The following is a 21,831-nucleotide window of genomic DNA, read 5'->3' as shown; positions in this document are numbered from 1 at the left end:
CACACACACACACACACACACACACACACACACACACACACACACACACACACACACACACACACACACTCAGTGCATAGTTCTAGTGTATGCCTCTGGATACAGATGGACTGGCATAAATTGGGAGCTCATTAAACAATATTTTACCACTGGTGTGATGGTGATCTTCACTGGGACAGCGTTGCTGTAAGTGATAGCTCTCTCCTGCTGCGGTGCTCTGGGAATGGTCAGGCCTGAGGCACAATGCAGACAGACAGTGTGGTCAGAATGAATGTTGAGGTTATTTCTGCTACTCGATATTATCTGTTGTCTTCATCTCAACTAAAATAGTGTACCATAATTTCTTCTTCCAATACTAACTCTGCCCAGATATACAACTACTGTAATAACTACTGTAATAGCTTCTTCCAATACTAACTCTGCCCAGGGACACAACTACTGTAATAACTACTGTAATAGCTTCTTCCAATACTAACTCTGCCCAGGGACACATAACTACTGTAATAACTACTGTAATTTCTTCTTCCAATACTAACTCTGCCCAGGGACACAACTACTGTAATAACTACTGTAATTTATTCTTCCAATATTAACTCTGCCCAGGGACACAACTACTTTAATAGCTTGCTAGCTGCTTGTTACTGTACATTTGTGGATATGAACATACATCTGAAGACGATGCTTAACACATGTTTAACCCCTTCTATTTCACCGACTAAATATGATACCAGCACTTTTACGTCCTGTGCAAGGCCAGCTTTATACAAAATGAGTTTCAATAGTGTCACGTTCCTGACCTGTTTTCCTTTGTCTTGTATTTATTTAGTTGGTCAGGGCGTGAGTTGGGTGGGTTTGTCTGTGTGTGATTTTCTATGTTGGGATTTTTGTGTTCGGCCTGGTATGATTCTCAATCAGAGGCAGCTGTCAATCGTTGTCCCTGATTGAGAATCATACTTAGGCAGCCTGGGTTTCACGTGTGTTTTGTGGGTGTTTGTTTCCGTGTTTGTGTTTTCACCACACGGTACTGTATAGGTTTCTGCACTTCGTTTATTTGTTTTTGTAATTCAGTGTTCAAGTTTCGTTATAATAAATCATCATGAACACTAACCACTCTGCGTATTGGTCCGATCCGTCTCGCCTCACCTCGTCCGATGAGGAGGACGACTTAGACTGCCGTTACAGAAACACCCACCACCAAAGGACCAAGCGGAGTGGAAACAGACAGCAGCAGGCAGCAGAGACCGAAGACACAGGACTCATGGACTTGGGAGGAGATACTGGACGGCAAGGGACCCTGGGCTCAGCCAGGGGAATATCGCCGTCCCAAGGCGGAGTTGGAGGCAGCGAAGGCAGAGAGGCGCTGGTATGAGGAGGCAGCACGGCGACGCGGTTGGGAGCCCGAGAGTCAGACCCAAAATTTTCTTGGGGGGGGGGGCACACGCGGAGTGTGGCAAAGCCGGGTAGGAGACCTGAGCCAACTCCCCGTGCTTACCGTGGAGTGAGAGGGCGTCGTACTGGTCAGACACCGTGTTATGCGGTGGAGAGCACGGTGTCCCCAGTACGCGTGCTTAGCCCAGTGCGGGCTATTCCACCTCGCCGCACTGGTAGGGCTAGGTTGGGCATCGAGCCGGGTGTCATGAAGCCGGCCCAACGCATCTGGCCTCCAGTGCGTCTCCTTGGGCCGGCGTACATGGCACCAGCCTTACAAATGGTGTCCCCGGTTCGCCAGCATAGCCCAGTGCGGGCTATTCCACCTCGCCGCACTGGCATGGCTACGGGGACCATTCAACCTGGTAAGGTTGGGCGGGCTCGGTGCTCAAGAGCGCGTGTCCTCCTTCACGGTCCGGTAATTCCGGTGCCACCTCCACGTACCAGTCCTCCGGTGGCAGCCCCCCCGTACCAGGCTGTCTCTCCGGGTTCTCTCTCCAGTTGCTCTCATCTGCCCAGCGCTGTCTGAGCTGCCTGCCTGCCCAGCGCTGTCTGAGTTGTCTGCCTGCCCAGCGCTGTCTGAGCTGCCCGTCTGTCCCGAGCCGTCAGAGCTGCCCGTCTGTCCCGAGCCGTCAGAGCTGCCCGTCTGTCCCGAGCCGTCAGAGCTGCCCGTCTGTCCCGAGCCGTCAGAGCTGCCCGTCTGTCCCGAGCCGTCAGAGCTGCCCGTCTGTCACGAGCCGTCAGAGCTGCCCGTCTGTCCCGAGCCGTCAGAGCTGCCCGTCTGTCCCGAGCCGTCAGAGCTGCCCGTCTGTCCCGAGCCGTCAGAGCTGCCCGTCTGTCCCGAGCCGCTAGAGCCGTCCGCCAGACAGGAGCAGTCAGTGCCGTCCGCCAGACCCAGCCAGCCAGGATCCGCCAGAGCCAGCCAGCCAGGATCCGCCAGAGCCAGCCAGCCAGGATCCGCCAGAGCCAGCCAGCCAGGATCCGCCAGGGCCAGCCAGCCAGGATCCGCCAGAGCCAGGCAGCCAGGATCAGCCAGAGCCAGGCAGCCAGGATCAGCCAGAGCCAGGCAGCCAGGATCAGCCAGAGCCTTCCGCCAGACAGGATCCGCCAGAGCCAGCCAGCCAGGATCCGCCAGAGCCAGCCAGCCAGGATCCGCCAGGGCCAGCCAGCCAGGATCCGCCAGAGCCAGCCAGCCAGGATCCGCCAGAGCCAGCCAGCCAGGATCCGCCAGAGCCAGCCAGCCAGGATCCGCCAGAGCCAGCCAGCCAGGATCCGCCAGAGCCAGCCAGCCAGGATCCGCCCCTCAGTCCGGTGCTGCCCCTCAGTCCGGTGCTGCCCCTCAGTCCGGTGCTGCCCCTCAGTCCGGAGCTGCCCCTCAGTCCGGAGCTGCCCCTTAGTCCGGTGCTGCCCTTTAATCCAATGGGGTTTATATGGAGGGTGGCCATTGGGAGGAGGTCACGGAAGCGGGGAGTGACTATGGTGGGGTGGGGACCACGACCAGCGCCAGAGCCGCCACCGTGGACAGACACCCACCCAGACCCTCCCCTAGAGTTTATGGTGGTGCGCCCGGAGTTCGCACCTTAAGGGGGGGGTTATGTCACGTTCCTGACCTGTTTTCCTTTGTCTTGTATTTATTTAGTTGGTCAGGGCGTGAGTTGGGTGGGTTTGTCTATGTGTGATGTTCTATGTTGGGATTTTTGTGTTCGGCCTGGTATGATTCTCAATCAGAGGCAGCTGTCAATCGTTGTCCCTGATTGAGAATCATACTTAGGCAGCCTGGGTTTCACGTGTGTTTTGTGGGTGTTTGTTTCCGTGTTTGTGTTTTCGACACACGGTACTGTATAGGTTTCTGCACTTCGTTTATTTGTTTTTGTAATTCAGTGTTCAAGTTTCGTTATAATAAATCATCATGAACACTAACCACTCTGCGTATTGGTCCGATCCGTCTCGCCTCACCTCGTCCGAGGAGGAGGAAAAATATGAAAACCGTTACAAATAGGACTTCCTTATAAAGCCAGCTCATCTAGTTCACCAATCTCCTCATTAGACCAGTCTCTTACAAGACTATTTTGTTAGACCATTTTAGCCTTGTTAATTGCCTGAAAGATGTCTTCAAGTACTTCTGCTCATAGTCCATTGTTTTCTTGAAGTGCAGTTAAAGGTCATCTCCATAGCCAAGGTTCCTTTAGGTCAGCACTATATTGACGCCTCCTCAAGGTCTAGGCCAATAGATTAGGTAACACTTCTTAGTAAGCACGTCTCCAATGTGAAATGCAGTTTGACTCTCATTATCAAACATCTAATTCCCCACATTTACGAGAACTAATGCTCAATATCTTTATTTTACTGTTCCCTTTTTTGCCAGAGGGCTTTTTCATTTCAAGGTTGTGTATTGCATTTGTTTGACATTTATACCTTTTATCTTTTTGCCTGAAAAGGCATTATCCACCTTTAGCCATTTGTAACTATTTTTCGCTTTTATATGATTGGAAATATTGTGTGTGTGCGTTCGGGGCAAGTTACATAACATTGGTATTATTTGGAACACATTCCATTCAACCTCAACTGATACATATTCGTCTTGGAAACCCAGGACTAAAATCTTGGCTAGTTGCGTTAGATGCTTGATCAATGTTACGTGTGTCTGTCCACGAGAGATTACCCATGTCTGACTACAGTATGTACAATATGTAACATGTCTTGTTATGATATAACTGTCTGGGCGGCAGGTAGCCTAGCAAGTCAGAGCGTTGGGCCAGTAACCGAAAGGGCGCTGGTTCGAATCCCTTAGCTGACTAGGTGGTCACTCTGGATAAGAGTGTCTGATAAATGACTATGTCAAATGTGGACTGGATTAATATAAAAGATACATATCAATCCAAGTTCAATAACTTAATGGTAAGACCTGATACTCGCTACAAAAGCAGCATGAACATCTTCAGTGCTCATTTTCAACGTCACTCAGACCCATTTCAATGTACGTTTATCTCAGCTGCTGATGCTGCTGCTGCGTTCTGTCAATGTCTGTATCACATGTTGTAACATATTATCCCATATTCATTATTTCTGTCCATCTTGAGATGAAGAAAATACCTGCAAGAAACACAGACTTACATGAAGTACCAGATGACAGCTGATAAAACTGTTGAAACAACCACAGCAGTGACATTTTAGCCCTGTTTATACCTGCCGCTTACATGCGTCCTGATATTGTCCTGATCTTGGCAGTTCACTGTACACTTATAAGATCTGATCAAAATCAGTTAACAATGCGATTTTTAATCGTCTACACCTGTATAAAAATGTGGGCACAATCGGAATGAGGAGAAGAACAGGACAAACGACGCATGTTAGAACCAGGTATAAACGGGGCTTTTGAGTTGATTTCTGAAAATAAAATTGAACAACTTGATGTAATAATTGTGAGGCTTTCTCTAATCTGAGGGATTGGAAAGGTCAACCCTGTTGGCTGTCGTTCTACTCATTGCAACTACACAACCCCCTCCTGTGTCCAGGGAAAGGCCACAACTACAGCCATTGGATACTATTTTCTTGCTTCCCTGTGGAAAAGTGCATGCATGACATTTACCCTCCTTTCTGTCACGTTTTCTGTGTTTGTGCATCTGAATTTATCTGTTTTTGCATTCCATGTTTTGTTCCTAGAATATTTCAGGTGGGATTACCTTGAATTTGACCAGATGTGTTCTGAGAATAATCTAGGCCCAGGGAACAGTCAAACATTTTCAGAACTTTCTTGTGTTTAAATCGTGACGCGAAGATAATTTTTAATTTGACATTGTTGAACATCTTTCCTGGGAACTGTTCAGCTGACATGGTAAAGCCAAGGCTGATGTCCTCCTCTCAGCATGTCATAGATAAACTGTTGTGTGTCAACATGGCCAATCTTTTCAGCACAGCTCCAGATTCCACCACTCACACGGTTCATCCACAGGTACCAGACAATGGCTACACGTATCTAATTAAGCAGACTCTCTGTCTCTCTCTCAGCCAGCAAAACAGCGTTATAACAGGCCACAAAACAACCCCTAAGCAACAGAAAAAACAACCTCACTGTTGGATGAGTCAACATTTTAATTATCATTTTATTTAGATTGTACATTTTCACAAGCCAAGAAGTATTGTGGATAGCTGAGGGATTCTTTGTTTTCAATCTGTATAAACATTGCAATTAGTTTCTTCTAGTTAAACAACCAATGTGATGTAAATGAATACAAATACTCTAGGGTATTTTATTTCTTCACCTGCCTCTTAGTGGGCTTGTTATCCTCCCTCACCCACAAATTCCATCACATTCATCCTCTGTCACTGTGAAATATCAGCAATCTGACTACAGATACCAATGCGTTAAACCACCCAGCTGCCTCAGACCTCATAGATAAAATGTTCGTCTTTATCCTTTATTGCATTTCCTATCACCCATGTGATATTTTGTACTTTAACCTCTGGGTACGGTCCTATATGCTCCTTACTTGTGTGGGATGTCAAAGTGTAATAAATAAAGGCCCAAATAGTAAAAGATAGAAAGAATAAGATGTTATATACCAAAAAACAATATCATATTCAGGCAACTGCATAAATGAAACTATGGTAGAATATTTGTTGGCTCTGAAAATATAAGAGGAGAGCTAGATCGATATCTTATCATTTACAATAGTTCCATCATATGTACTGGGGAAAATATGTAGCTTGCTGTAAAACAAAAATGCTATTCTCTAATGTGATGTATTTTATGGGGAATCTGATCTAAATTGCTCACAATGCTCCTGAGCAGGATAGAAATAGACATTTCTTATCCAATTACTGTTTCAATCAAGTACACACATCTAATTTTAATGCCTAGTAAATAACATGTAATATACATTGTTTTGAAAAGCCACACGAACCCAAGCAGCATGTCATAAATGCTTTAAAATGTCCAGTGGCTAAAGTAATTTGCCGCACATGCCACATGTATGTGTGAAGTGACTGTGTGCTGGGTAGTCCACATGAGGAAATTATTACTTCAAATGTATCTCAAAATGGATTGACATTTTTAACTTGCACATTACATCTGAGAAGTTACATATGGTTATGATACAAGGTTGCTACTTTCTCAGCGATTCTCAGGAGACATACAAAATGCTACAATTTACGTACAAGAGTCACATGTTCTGCGTCAGCTTGACTCAGATGCCAATCGTATAAGATTTACAAGTCTTTGTTCCAATAAGATTGACAGTTTTATTGTGAAGGTAACATGACAATAGATTGAGAGCAAATTGATTCTAGTGTGTTGAATGGTTGTGTGTAATTAAAGTGTACACAACAAAGCGTTAATTATGAGAATCCATCTGTCACGTGATCTGTTACAACTCTTAACGCCGTCATCTGTACGGCTGTTGTCAACAGCTCCAGAGCGCTTTACGATGCTTACAGAGCAGTTAGAGTATAAACTCATTCAGGTAGGAATGGTCTGTCTACCGGAGAAAACCCTACACCCATTCCCCTCTTTCATCCAGTATAGAGAAAATATGTCAAACTGCTTTGATAGACCAAAATAATGTTTGATTCCATGATGTACATTCGCCACATCACCCAAATAGCTCATTGTACATGTTAGGAAGAAACTAACCTTGACATGTGGATGTGAGTGTGTACTGCATGTGTGCCTTTTGCATGCGCTACAATGTCAAAGTGAGCTCTTGAAATTAGTGTTTTGCTGCAGAGGGCCGAGTTAGTGACAAAATGGTGGCGTCCCAACAGAATAATGAGTTCTGTAGACCATTCTAAATGAAAGGTTCCATGGTGGTCTAGCCATCTATACTGTCTGTGCTCTGGGCCTTCGTAACTCCATCCCCATCTCCATCTCCAAATGATACCATATCAAAACACACACGCACACCACAGATGAGATATATTGACACCTAAAAAGCTGCCTACCTCATTTAAACCACTGCCATCAAAGTGATGGGGATTTTTTTGCTTCTTCAAAGTCCCTTGGATAAAAGCGCCTGCCTAATGACCATTATTAATACAGTAAATCCCATTGTACCAGGAACTGACAAAAAGCCACCCGCCATTGTGTATTGGAATTTATCAATGCATCCTATATTCTCATGATCGCCCAGTGACCGACACAGAAGCTTTTCCCTTTGTAAAACAGAAACGGGAGAAACACAGCGAAACTGAGTTACATTGAGATCACTTTAGCACACTGCTTCAACGTAAGCCTCTTCAAACTAGAGTTTAAAAATAATCAGAGAGAAGGGAAATAAAAATACAACAGGTATACTGGGAACAGAGAACATCATTTCGTCTTTATACAAATTTAGTCTGTCCATGTTTTTGAAAGGTAGCATGGCTACAAGACTGCCGCGGGGTAGAGCGCCGCCAGGGTGCAGTGTAGCAGCGCGACCAGCAGGGGCAGCAGTGAGTAGAGGTGTGTATTAGATGATGGCAGACCGGCTGAATTCCTGGCGATGGAGTTGGAGGTACCGGAGTCGTCGATCTGTGGGTCCTATGGTGGGAGGGACAGAGAATGTCAGAGGAGCGATAGAGCAAGTTAACTTAGGCCTGATCAAATGCTTTTTCTGGGGGGACATTTGTGCCATCACTTTGCTTGCTTTAGACTTTTGTCCAACTGTCAAATTGAAGCAATCTGACAAATCCCGGCTGCATCTATAACACCTGCATTTAAATTGTCCACATTCATGCTCTCTTGGGGCTACACTCGCAAAACACTATAATAAAGAAAAATAAACAATTAGAGAAAGCTGACATAATTCAAATCAAATAAGAATGTCTTAATAACACCTCAAAAGTGTGTGATTAAATTGGCCCATTAGATTAGGAAAAAAAGTTTGTTTTGAGAACCAAAATGCCAGTTGGCTCTATCATATCCATGTGTTGCTTTGGAGATGAGATCAAAAAAAAGGTATTTGACGCACTAATGAAACGTTGAGCTGAAAAGGGGCCATCTCTTCTCAGGCTGTTTGAACCTGCCGCTGCCTCTTTAAATGTCACTCTATGGAATAATGCTGCTTTATTATGTACAATGACATTTACTGAACTTTAAAAGGCAATAGATAAGCAATGCTCACGTCAGCGTAGAGGACTACAAAGACCATGAGCACATGTGCAAGAGGGGTCGCCTTGACTTCTGTCTGTAGGCCTCTGACCTTTGGCATGAGATCAGGGTCTGAGTAGTAATTACCATAGTCTTTCCTCGTAATTGAAAATCGACACTACTGTTCATACATGTAATTTTACATAGATCAGTGACACAGATTTTTCTGGTTAGGTCATGTGTTCAGGAAAAACTCCTGGCCTTAGTCATAATCAATTGTTAGTTGAGAGTTCTGGCTTAAACTTAGTATAATCTTTTTTTTCCCTCAAACAAGAGTAATCAGGATAATCAAACTATGTACATATGCTGTACACTTACCACGCAAAGCACACCATCGACTGAAACGTTGGACTTCAGTTTCTGAGCCTGTAAAACCAAGAGAGATGGAGAGATATGGTCAAAACCACCCTACTGTGTGTGTTCATGTGTGTGCTGAGTGTGTGCCGTTTGAATTTGTTTCAGTGCTCAAACATCAGTGATTTGTTGCTTTGGAAGGCTCTCTGCTGAAGTACATGTCGCCGTTGATCCTTGTACAGCATTTAGATCCAGTTTGTTACAGATGACTTGAAAGCGATGGGACTTCCTGTAGTGTCTCAAGTGGACAAAGACATTGAAGGAAAACTGCTGTTGTCAACAGTAAAACGGAAGTGAGGATCTACATGAGTCGCCTGTGTTCAGTACCCTATGTTAGCCAGTCACTCTCATGCTTTACAATAGGCTACTTGTAGTTTTACATTTAGTAAGAGCTAGAGAAAACTGTGTGTGTTTGTGTGTGTGAGTCTGAAGTATTACAAACTTGCCTTGCCACTAAGAATATTATCCGTCATTCATACTCTGTTTGGAGGACTGTACTTTGTGAAGAAAACACATTACGACCAACCAAACATCAAAGCAACACAGAATTGCAAGTATAATGCCTAGCCCAACACCATATGACTGGGCCATTCAGTTAGACTGATAGCTAGTCCTGATCAATGTAATGTGGGAGTGTAGAAGACGTGAGGGTGTGTGGATTTGGCTGTAGTGGGAGCTGGATGGGACACAGCAGAGGGAAATGACAGATGTTTGTCATTGCTCACTGAACGGAACCCAGAGCTGTCCCACAATTCATTTCTCGCCGTTGGCCTAAACCATCCATCAGCTTGACTGGGCATGCGGTTATTGTTTCAGATACACCACCATGCATCATCTACGGGACTTCATGTGGAACAGAGGAGAATCAGACCTGCATCCTTTACAACTATGTGTAAGGTGTTGAATACTAATAACCTGCAACCAGATTACCAAGTAAAAAACCTTCTAATACAATCAGTATACAACCTAACCAAGACATTACAAAAGACGTCATTGCATCCAATTTCACCCACTGGGGATGTGGATGCAGAAATGCTGACTGAATTCATATGTTTTACTCATTAACTATTCAAAAGTAAAACTGAATCACTTCTGGGGACCACATTGAATGATCTGTTTTGCTGCTCTTAACTTTCAGGCCCAGTTTGGGGAGCGCTACAGGCCCTGCTGGGCTCAGCAGCAACAGAACAGACTCTCCTTCCTTTTGTTTCAGGTTCTTAGACACGCTAGGAGACACCTGACTTTAATCTCCGACGTGGGACAAAAGGCATTCCTGCCTGCGCCACTTTCAATACACACAAAGAGAGGCAAAGTGAGGCAAAACCCTCTCACAAGACCAAAAGAACCCTTCCTAATTCAGTTTGAAGCTTACGGTAAAATAAAAAAAATCCTGGCAGTTTGAGGAATACACAGTGAAGCTAAATTAGATTTTAGAAAATTAACAAAAGGAAGCAGAAAAAAGCACATATTTCAAGCTGCTCACATAGAGATCCTCACACAGGGAGAAGTTGTCTTTTGGCTAGTAGTCTAGTGGGGCCCTGAGTCATTGGAAAAAGCTGTCTGGCAGTACCAGCACAGAGGGTTTCTAATCGATGATGAGAGGAGAGAGGAGTGAATGTTCTTACAGGCCCGTCCCCTGTGTGATTAGAAAGAGCTTGTCTGCCTCCGACAGCCGTCCCTGCTCAACACATGCTCCAGAGCAAACAGGGCTAACAGTGTGTGTGTGTGTGTGTGTGTGTGTGTGTGTGTGTGTGTGTGTGTGTGTGTGTGTGTGTGTGTGTGTGTGTGTGTGTTTGGGTGTGTGTTTGGGTGTGTGTGTGTGTGTTTGGGTGTATGTACTGTATGCATTTGTGTGTGTGTTGTGTGTTTGGAACTCCTTGCGAAGTGAGAGCTTTCCTCTGATTAGAGAGTGTGTATCTATAATAGTAGCCTTGTTGGTTTACAACAATAATACAGTGAGCTTCCCAACTCTAAACATTTTAGTGGCTGAGTTTGCTTTGTGGAAGCCTTTTGTATTTTGACCACTGATCGAGTTACAATCTTAGATGTTCATCTTAACCTCAGCTCATGTAAATCATCACTGAAAGCCCCATCAACCATTCTGAGCTCTGATACAACATCAGTGTCTGTAACATTGACAGATCCATCTCCAGCAGGTTGTCTAAGCCAGGAGTCACCCTGACAACATCACAGAGATAACCCACTCCACCCCTGGACCTGAACACTATTTATCCCCCGTCCAGATCAATTGGGGTAATCTATTCTAATTTGTCCTATTAGCATATGAATGCCCTTTCAAATGGCGCTGGCGGAGCATCCAGGGACGCAGCCAGGGACGGAGGACCTCATCAGGCGAGGGGTTGGCTGGCTGGCAGTCAGGCAGGCAGTCATCTGTGTTAATGGGAGATGGGTGGCAGCCGGTGACATTCAGATCAGTGTGGGTGACCACGCGTCACCTTGTCACTCGGTGACACCACCAAGCCTTTATTACTGAGGTGAATGAAGCCTACATGCCGGCAATGTGGGATTCTCTAGGGCACTAGTATGCTGTGTCAAATCGAATCAAATCGAATGTTATTTATCACATGCTTCATAAAACAACAGGTGTAGGAGTGAAATGCTTGTGTGATGGAGTATATAATATATATATAATATACTATACTGTATATATGTAGTGTGTATGCTGTTTGAATTGCAGTGTGTAGCAGGACGTGCTGACTGACTCACTGAAGGACAGTGGTCTGTCTATGAGAAGGACTGATTCCACTCAGTGTGTACACCACTAATAGACTAACACTTCCATCTGTGTGCCTCAGACTCCTATACTGCAGAGCAACTGTTAGTCCTTTACAGTTAATTCAGGCTCTGCTGAAATGAGGCAGTATCAGTTTTCAAATCAAATCAATAATGCTTAAATTAAGCCAGCGCCTAGCTAAAATAGTTCCCTCAGAATAGATGCTTGGCCGTTGGCCTCCAGGACAGGAGGTCCATGCGGTATGAAATCAGCTGTTGGAACCCTCACCTGCAAGCTTCCACAGAAGTGGTAGAGGGACTCGTCCCCTGCCTTGAGGTGGTTGGTGTTTGTGGCGACATCCAGTGAGTTGGGGGACCGGTCCTTAGCCTTCTGGGAAGGAGTGGTGGTGGAGGTGGTGGTCTGCACTGGTGGCATGGGCTGCCAAACTCCCACATCTGTCCCGTTCCCAAACGCCTGGATGGCATTGCCTACAGAAAGACCAGACATCAATGTTGTAGAGAGAGGGAGCGAGAGAAAGTCCATATGTGGACTTGTTTGTAAGAGACTACATCTGTCCAAAATCTAAAGCTTTTCATAAAGCCATTACTGGAGTAAAACACTTTCCATTTAGGCTATCTTACCCAAACACTATGGAATAGGTGGGAGACAACAATTTAATTATATGGAAATACACCGGGGGAAAAACTAATTTCTAAACTACAACCCTAGTGAGTGTGCTTAAGTTTGGCTGAGGGATATGAATATATTAGCTAAGGCCATAATAATAATAATAACAAAGTGATGATGTGGCCTTTTACCCAACACATTAGAGTGCATACAATGTTCCTGGTCTATCTTTGAAGTGAAGCAGACAGGCAGATCTGAAGCTAGATGGATCAGCGTTATGCACCGCTCACAGAAGAATTCAACTATTTCTTCCCTGGGTCATTGAATCCATTTAAACTGTGAGCCAACACTTTAGAAAAGAACGGACATGCTTTTTATTATTATTTTTTACTTGTCAGCTCATTTAGGCTTGAATCGTCTAAGGCTGTATAGGGCCACACCTCTTAAATGCTGGCTGTGAGTGAATCAATTAAAGCTGGTTTCATTATCTTGCGGTGAAGAAAGCGGGTGTGCCACTGAGCCTATCCTAGTGCCCTAATACTTTGTGCTAGCACAGCAGCGGCCTGATGAGCGTATTGAATTTGTTGATAAGGTCTTTTATGGAGCTTTGTTCTCAACAAAGACTAATTAGAGACACCGCATTAGACGGTGTCGTCTGTCACGGCTGATGAGGTGCTTTTCTAGTTTCGAATTTAGACACAATGCTTGTGCTGTGATAATGTACATGAGTTTAGCTCCTATTTAGCTCTAGCTCAATGTCAGAGCTTTCAGTGGAGTTTGAGGAATCAGCAGCACTTGAGAAATACTAACATGTATAACCTGCCAGTCAAGCCCCTGAGAATACATACTGTAATTCACTCCTAATAGGATGAGTGTATTCCTACAGGCATCGACTACACTCTTAGGAAAAAAGGTGCCATCTAGAACCTAAAAGGGTTATTCGGCTGTTCCCATAGGAGAACCCTTTTGTTTGTAGTTATAACCTTTTTGGGTTTCATGTAGAACCCTTTCCACGTTTCTACATGGAACCCAAAAGGGTTCTACCTGGAAACAAAAATGTTTCTCCCTCGAACCAAAAAGGGTTATCCAATGGGGACAACCGAAGAACCCTATTGGAACCCTTTTTACTAAGAGTGTGAGTGTACAAACTGGACCCTGTGTCTTATTCTTGCTGACAGATGAGAGTGGGGTTTAACACTGGGCCTTTACTCTGCAAACACTGAGCAATGTTAGAATCCAGACACCCAGGAAGGCCAGGCAGGCTGTTCCAGTTGCACAGGAATGCAGTGTTTGTCTTACCAAGAGGAGAGAGGAGATAAATCCCATGTTTAAACAGGGAATATCATCACACTGTGTGCAAACAGCCTGGAATCTGCACAATCTGCCACTTAATCGTTTCTGTTTCCATTCATCAAGTGCAAACAGCACATGGGTAAACATGATATCATATCACGTAGTGACATTTACATCAACCAAAACACTGACAGACAGGCATTAGTGCGCATGGCCGTCTGTTGAACCAAACAAAAAGGCCCATTTTGCTATGGCTGTATTCATTAATCTAGCAAGAAGGCAATATTTTGAATAATGTAGAAGTGTGTCGTGTCCACCCCTCTCGACCCTTTTCGCAAACGTAAAAAAAGTTTGAAGGTGCGTTCGTAAAATCGCTTTAGTTATCTACTCCGATTTTAGAGCACTCTCGTCCGAGTGTGCCATAGCGCATAATAACTGATGAATTTACGAACGCTCAACACCTGTTGAATATGGCCGTTGTCGGCTAAAAAGCGTAATTAAATTGTTGCCAGCTGCAGTTACAGTCATCAGCGCTCTGGATAACATGAAAACAGCCTAACCAGCTCTGCTAGGGCAAGTAAAATAGTCAAAGTGAGGTGTTCTCTCATTTATGTCTGGAAGTAGCTAGCAAGCTAGCCAACGTTAGCTTGGGTGCTTAACTGCCGTTGTGAGGTCAGAACGCTCGGATCAGATCAACCCTACTCCTCAGCCAGAGCGTCCAGTGCAGGCTCTGAACGCTCCGAGGGCGAAATGCTCTGAATTTACGAACGGACAATCTGACAACGCTCTGAATTTACGAACGGACAATCTGACAACGCTCTGAATTTACGAACGGACAATCTGACAACGCTCTGAATTTACGAACGGACAATCTGACAACGCTGTGAATTTACGAACGGACAATCTGACAACGCTCTGAATTTACGAACGGACAATCTGACAACGCTCTGAATTTATGAACGTCCAGGGCACACTCTGAGCGCCCTCCAGATTGAATTTACGAGCGAGTCGACCTAGAGAGCTAATTTTCTAAGGGCCTCCCTTTAACGTGACAAGGAGCTGACCAATTGGATCGTAATGACGCAGCAGACCACTGGACACATTTATTCAACAGATAATTTGTTTTATTTTTTAACCTTTATTTAACTAGGGAAGTCAGTTAAGAACAAATTCTTATTTACAATCACGGCCTACCGGTGAACAGTGGGTTAACTGCCTTGTTCAGGGGCAGAACACAGATTTTTTAGCTCAGGGAATCAATCCAGCAACCTTTCGGTTACTGGGCCAACGCTCTAACCACTAGGCTACCTGCCGTCTAGGTGTCCTAGAGCTGTCTAGTTTCTTGTGTTCTGACTTATAAAACGGTAGGAAATGAATAAAATAAGTAATGTAAACATACTATCAGTAATTACCAGTCAATCTGTTGCCCGAAATTGGGCACTGTAGTCTTTATTTAACAATTAACATTGACATTATTGCAATAGTCAGAGTTTTGGTGTTTGTTTTGCATAGTCATACAGAACAAAGATACAATCGATCAGTATAGGGATTGGATATACTATTGAAGGACATAGTTAAAAGCGAGTCTCCTCCGATAAGAGGGTTTTTATAGGAGAGAGCTAACACTAACCTCTGATCTTTTGAACTGAGAGTGAGTGCTTAGACGTGGCATAAAGGAGCCTTGCCAATGTGCCCGCTGGAGTTCCACTCAGGCTGTTGGTCAGAAGAATAGGACCATTACTGATCTCCTAGGTAATTTCTCAGGAGCACAGAGGGTGGATGCCCCCTGGGCACTTATGGATTGCTGATAATGCTGCCGGTTACTCAGTGTGACCTCTCTGTTGGGATATTCTTTCTCACAATGCCACTGCTACCGGCAAATGAACCACCAACCACTCTATATGTACCATCGAGCAGAAGTAACTCTAATTCTCTTTTCTCACTTCCAACTTTTTTGGTCACGTAACAACCTTGTAATGCCTTTTGTCATGGCTGAATAAAGCTGTATGACAAATACTGAACCACCATCACTGTACTGGATTGAAGAATGGTGCAAGAGAACAACAGTACTTTACTCTGCTGACCTAGAGGCAAATGCAGGAGAGGATCCTTAACCGGGAACAATGTATGCTTAGCATTAGATGAAGCAAATCAGCAGCTACGCTTTGTCTTCTAATGCCTTCCAAAAGAGCTTTCCGTAAGCGGACAGAGCCCTCCCGCTGGCCCCCTGGTTAAGGAGCCAGAGCAAGGCCCTATCACAGTTTCGGAGCCACACCAGCACTGACGGTTGTGTGAGAGCATATCTGTCACTGTGTGTTAGTGCTGACAAATGTTCCCTCTGAGCTGCGCGGATAGCCCCGAGACCGCCACGTTTCATGTAAAAATCTTCCCATTGTGAAATAGTTCCCAATCGTTCTGATCATATTCTGATTGTGACATGCTGTAAAATATCTCCCAGCGTGAAAATGTTCCCAGTTCAATAATTGCACACGTAGCTCTTTATGTGGATGGCTGCGCTCGTGCGGATGTTTCTCACACACCCTCCCTCGATCTCAAAAAATTGTTCTGTGGGCACACACATTTGCTTCACACATCTGCCAATTAATGGTGGCCAGGAGTATTGACTCTGACCAATCAGAAGCTTTTTGAGCCGTAAGGTCGGCATATAAATACCCGGACTCGCGGTCAAAGTGCTGAGGGTTCGATTTCAGGAGAGAATTTTTGCGATTGCGAAGACTTGGGCGCTACGTTTTTGATTGAGAGTGCATATATTTGTTAGTTAGTTAGCTAGCTATACAAACAAATAAAAAATGCATACCTCTGAGAGCAAGCCACCTCGACCAGTTTACAGCTAAACTCGCAAGTTACTGTAGCTAGATAAATCAAGAGCGAGGTGGTGTGAGAGAAACATCTGCCATCCACACAGACATGCGTTCAATTATTGACTGGGATCATTTTCATGCTGTGAAATGTTTTACAACATGACGTCACAGTCACAACACAATATTTTTTTTTATTTCGTCTCAGAGAGAGATAGAGGGGATTTAGCCATGCCTTGGTACTCTGAGGGGATCAGAGGCTGTGCTCCCCGCTTGTGCCATCAAACCCCAGAAAACTCTTCCCGCCTGCTGTTCAACCTTTCCAAGTTCTCCAACGTCACCCCGCTCCTCCACACTCTACTGGCTCCCAGTTGAAGCTCACATCCATTTCATGATCCTGGTGCTTGTCTACGGAGCAGAAAGGGGAACTGCACCTCCCTACTTTTAGTCTATGCTCAACACTTGCACTCAGGGCCGGATTACTGAACAGGCACGCAGGCGTTTGGGGTGCACCCCCAGATAGCATATGAACACGTCAGTTGGGAACTCCCTGGAGGTCATAAGCCCTGGCAAAATGTGTAGAATAGCATGAGATTAGCTACAAAACTGAAAATGGTTCTGTCTGCCACTTGGCAAAATGTGTAGAAATGTAGGAAATGAGCTTAAAATCAGCAAATTTTTCTTTCACCCTCATGGCAAATGTGTAGAATTGCAGGAAGTGATCTGTTTTCTTACTAGCACTGACTTTGCTGATAGCTGCTTTATTGAGGAAAAGTTGTACTTACTATGACTGTGATACGTGGTTGTCTCACCAAGCTACCTTAAGATGAATGCATTAACTGTAAGTCCCTCTGTATAAGAACGTCTGCTAAATTACTAAAATATTAATGTCAAATGGAATAGAGGGAGAGTTGGACAGTTTAACCCGGACAAGCTTCACAGGCTCTTCCTGGATGTCAAGAGGAGCACAGAGACGTGTAGTGACAGCAAAGTACTCCTATTAAGGACAGTACTAGGTCTGGGAATCATGTCAGATTTTCTTGCTAGGAGAACAAATATTCAGGGAAGGTGCTCTTCAGACAGACAGCTCTCCCAAAAAATCAAGAGTTTGGGTAGGGACAAAATAATCCCCTCGGAAACATGACATAGGCGGACTGTGTTTACTGGCAGACACAATGCGGACGCAGATATTTAGGTTCATTTTAACCACAGCCAGTCAGTGGTTGTCAGCCTGTAACACAAACGTCATGGCGAATGCAAACTACTCACTGGTGAAATGTTTACGTCAGGAAATGAATGGATATGACGCTGGACGGATGTCCACACTCCTCCCTTCCCTCTCTGCCAAACTCATGTTGGTCTAATTGCAGATGTGTATGCTGGACCATTGGGACATTGTGGGAGGCAACCCGTCTTTCTATCTCAATGGCTTTCTTTCTCAAAGCTAAAACCCAAATCCTTCTCAATAGCAGTAGGTCAAATAGATTTCAATGACACTGAAATTCCCCTAAAGAAATTGCTCTGTTGTGATAGTGCTGTGTCGTGCACATTGTCACATTGGGAACAAAATGTTATATATAACACTATCTCTATAATACAGTGAAAACAAACTTCCCCATAGGGTTGGTGAGAGCGTGACTATAGTGGGATCCTACTGGCTTTGAAAAGGGCTGAGAGACAATGCCATACCAATAACACAGCAGAGGAAGTTGAGCTGTGATTGCACAAAGACAGGCACCACAGCCATGGATCTGTTATCTCCAGAGGCCTGGCACCTTGTGATAGTGAAGGAGCTGTATTTATTAAAGAAGGAATTTCTGTGGCGGAGGAGTGGATGGAGAGAGAGAGGGAGGGGGGGGTGGTTAATTAAAGCTGTCTGATATGTGAGAGGAGGGCCACCAAGTTAGAAGACAATGCCCAGGGCCCAGTTTAAAAAAAAGGTGATATATCTGGATTTTGCCTATCAGACAGGATTAAATGCATAGAAAAATAATGAATAGAACAGACAAATCATTGGCTTGAACGGGGATTACCATTCTATTCATTCTATTTCTGTGCATTTAGTCATATCCGATAGGCGAAATCCGGATAAATCACTTTTGAAAAACTGGGCCCTGGCTATCGCTGATCCAGGAAAGCTACTCCGGGGAACTAGTCACTCACACAAGAACATTATTATTATTAATGTGCGTACGCACACACACACACACACACACACACACACACACACACACACACACACACACACACACACACACACACACACACACACACACACACACACACACACACACACACACACACACACCCTTATCATTGTTTCTGTTTCTTCCTCCTCTCTCTCTGATTTTTGCCAAAAAGCTCACAGGAGAAATGGAGCATCACTTGGGAGAGAGGGAGGATGAAGGTAGGGACAATGAGAGAGGGATGAATAATTGTCAGGAGACCCGCAATGAAAGAGTGGAGGAGAGGAAAATGGTATGAGAATGAAAATGAGAGGAGAGGACAGGAGATGCGCGGTCAGTCACTCACGGAGGCAGCTGTTGTCTGTGAAGAACTCTGTGAATTTGTCACATTCCTCCTTGCCATTGCCACTGCTGCTGCAGTCACAGTAGGGGACAACACTGATCTTAGGAGAGCGCAGGTAGTTGGGGGTCATCACGGTACCTGTTGGGAGGGGGAAGAAATACAATATATTACCCAATGCAGCTGTTTTTATATCCATATCAAATCATTTCCGGGTAACAATTAAGTACCTTACTGTAATATATTTCCATTAAATTGGACAAAAATAGTAAGAATTTAGCTAGGACTGTCTGGAAGTGGTCTGAGTGGGGAGGGAAAAACTGAAAACTAGCTGTTATTGGCAGTGAGATTTGGAATTCTCTTTGTAGTGCCGAAACTCCCGCCCATGCAAAACTGCTGATTAGAAGGTCCTGTGTTAGTTTAAACAATGTTAGTTTAATCAGCTGTTGTACAATATTATGCAAATCACAGTAAAAATGGAATTTTGACTGCACTGGGCCTTTAAAGAAAGTTTTTTTGTTCCATTTGGTTTGCTATAGACATGGTATCCTCTGTAGTAGAGCGACGACCTATTGGTATTCTTGGCTGGTCATTGGCTGGTTATGAGGTATGGTGAAAGAGGATCCGCCTCCCACTGCACCTAACCATCTTGTAATGCAAAACTCAAGCAAACACTTTCTTCCAGCTCTATTTTCATCCAATTCTCTCATCAACAAGTAACACTGAAAACATAATGGAGTATTTTCAAAAGTGACTATATGAAGTATTTCCAAAGGCAGTGTGCAGAATTAGGTTTCTCCAGCTTTGTAGTAAACTAAATAGCTACAGTCAGTGATTTCTTGCTCCCTTAACACATTGTTCCCCTACTGGCGTCCGTCCAAACAAGCCCTTTTTGTTTTGCGGCAAAATGAATTGGCATTTTGTTGGTTGCTGTGTGGACTATCTGTAACAGCTGTGCTAGTCAGGAAAATGTGATGGATTGAGCTAGGATGGTTCCCTCAGCACACAGAAGCAGAGAGAAGGGGAAGATAAAGGAGACAAATCTTCTCCCACATTCCCCCTCTCTCTTTGTCTCTTTCACACCACAGGAGGCTGCTGAGGGGAGGACAGCTCATAATAATGTCTGGAACAGAGTAAATGGAATGTCATCAAACACATAGAAACCATGTGTTTGATGTATTTGACACCATTCCACTTATTCTGCTCCATTCATTACTACGAGGTCGTTCTCCCCAATTAAGGTGCCACCAACCTCCTGTCTTTCACACACTCATTCTTTCGCTCTACTGCATTGTCTGCAACTATGAGTCTTGGTTTCCTCATGAACAATGTGCTAATTTCATGAAATGATGTGGAGGGGCAGGATGAAGTGGTGTGACGTTGGGTTGTGCTGCACTACACTCTTAGAAAATAAACACTTTGAACCTTTTTGGTTCCAGGTAGAACCCTTTTGGTTCCATGTAGGACCCTTTCCAAAGAGAGTTCTACATGGAACCCAACAGGGTTCTAAGTGGAACCAAAAAGGGTTCTCCCTAGAACCAAAAAGGCTTATCCTATGGGGACAGTGGAATAACCCCTTTGGAGAGAGGATAGGAGGGGAGTGAAGGGACTCTGTGACACATGACTATAACAACAGGAAGGAGAGCCATTCAGGGGACAGTATGAGGATTCAGTGAGAAAATGAAAGACCATAGTGAGACCCATCAATGTGTGTGAGGAAAGGTTGACTAATAGAAACAAGGGAGAGACTCACCGATGAGGCCAGAGTAGGACAGCAGGCAGTCAGCGTAGTTCTCCTTAAGACAGCCAGAGAGGGAGCGTGGCTCAGACTGACAGTTGGCAAAGAAATCAGCCAGACGGGACCTGAAAGACAACAGTGAAACCTCTGAACTATCTCATCTCCCCTATAAGACTAACTGTGACTGTCAAATAGACAAAGCAAAAGCAATGGTACTGATTGGTACGGTTTATAAACACACGCACACACACAGTACTCATCAATCTGTTCCTGGGCTCGTTGGAGGAGAGGGAGAGCTGTTGATTCCACTCCGTGATACTGTCGTGGAAATATTGAATCAAATATTTCTCAGATACCGGAGCTTGTGAATTCAAATAGACTTTATTACAAATAGTAGCAAAGCCGAGCAATTCCATGGAAGAACTGACTCTCCATTCTTAGTACTTGGCTTTTATACAGTCTTACCCTTACATAAGATCGTCACTCCACTTTATGAATCTTGTTGTCTTGCTTAGTTTCCATTCTCTTATTGTCTCAGACACTGGGGCATAGATTCTATTGGTGGCGGGACATGCACATTCCTACTGCAGGTCTAATGGTGCCTATAACTGATTAGCTAATGTTCCTGTCCAAAGGTCTTCACAAGTTCAGGCCGATGTTGTCTATGTATGATTAACGCATGTGCATGTCCAGTAGCCTTCACAAGATCAGCAATGGCCCAGACCAGTCATGTCTTGTTGGTCTACCTTGCCTCATCCACATGGATTCTGCTTACGTTCTGTTTTTTACATGTCTAATATTTAAACTTATATCGATTCTTCTTTCTACTTCAAAGAGAACATTATAGGGACTGAAAATCACCAGATGACTGGATATTCTCTAACAATACCACTCTCATAGGGTGATGGAGCAGCCAGCAGGTATGCCTGGTCTTATAATCCCTCCCACAAATAGAGAGGAGCTCTGGATACCAAGCTCATGATACAGCTGGAAAACTTACTACCACCTAGTGTTACACATTTGTTGAGAAGGGGAAGAGAGTGGGAACAAGAACATTTAGCTAAATGAAGAGATATAAAATGGGAGAAAGAGGGAGACAGATGGAGGGAGATAGAAATAGAGGGAGAGAAAGAGAAGAGAGAGTGAGAGAGAGCGTGAGAGAGAGCATGAGAGCGCGCGAGAGAGT

At 44.6% G+C, this 21,831-nt stretch overlaps 1 protein-coding gene across 1 annotated transcript in view; it reads right to left on the bottom strand.

Moving 5' to 3' along the window:
* Positions 1–5,513: 5,513 nt before the first annotated feature.
* Positions 5,514–21,831, bottom strand: part of LOC120017701 (GDNF family receptor alpha-1-like) — an 83,075-nt gene continuing 66,757 nt past the window's right edge. Inside the window, exons 5-9 of the mRNA XM_038960631.1 lie at positions 20,661–20,770; positions 18,914–19,048; positions 11,931–12,130; positions 8,873–8,920; positions 5,514–7,945 (exon numbers count right to left, since the gene is read on the bottom strand). Of these exons, the coding sequence (XP_038816559.1) occupies positions 7,790–7,945; positions 8,873–8,920; positions 11,931–12,130; positions 18,914–19,048; positions 20,661–20,770 (649 nt within the window). The 3' untranslated portion in view covers positions 5,514–7,789. The remainder of the gene's footprint in view (positions 7,946–8,872; positions 8,921–11,930; positions 12,131–18,913; positions 19,049–20,660; positions 20,771–21,831) is intronic.

This window comes from Salvelinus namaycush, chromosome 22 (genome assembly GCF_016432855.1).
Source record: "Salvelinus namaycush isolate Seneca chromosome 22, SaNama_1.0, whole genome shotgun sequence".
NCBI lineage: Eukaryota > Metazoa > Chordata > Actinopteri > Salmoniformes > Salmonidae > Salvelinus > Salvelinus namaycush.
This window is presented reverse-complemented; position numbering and strand designations above follow the sequence as displayed.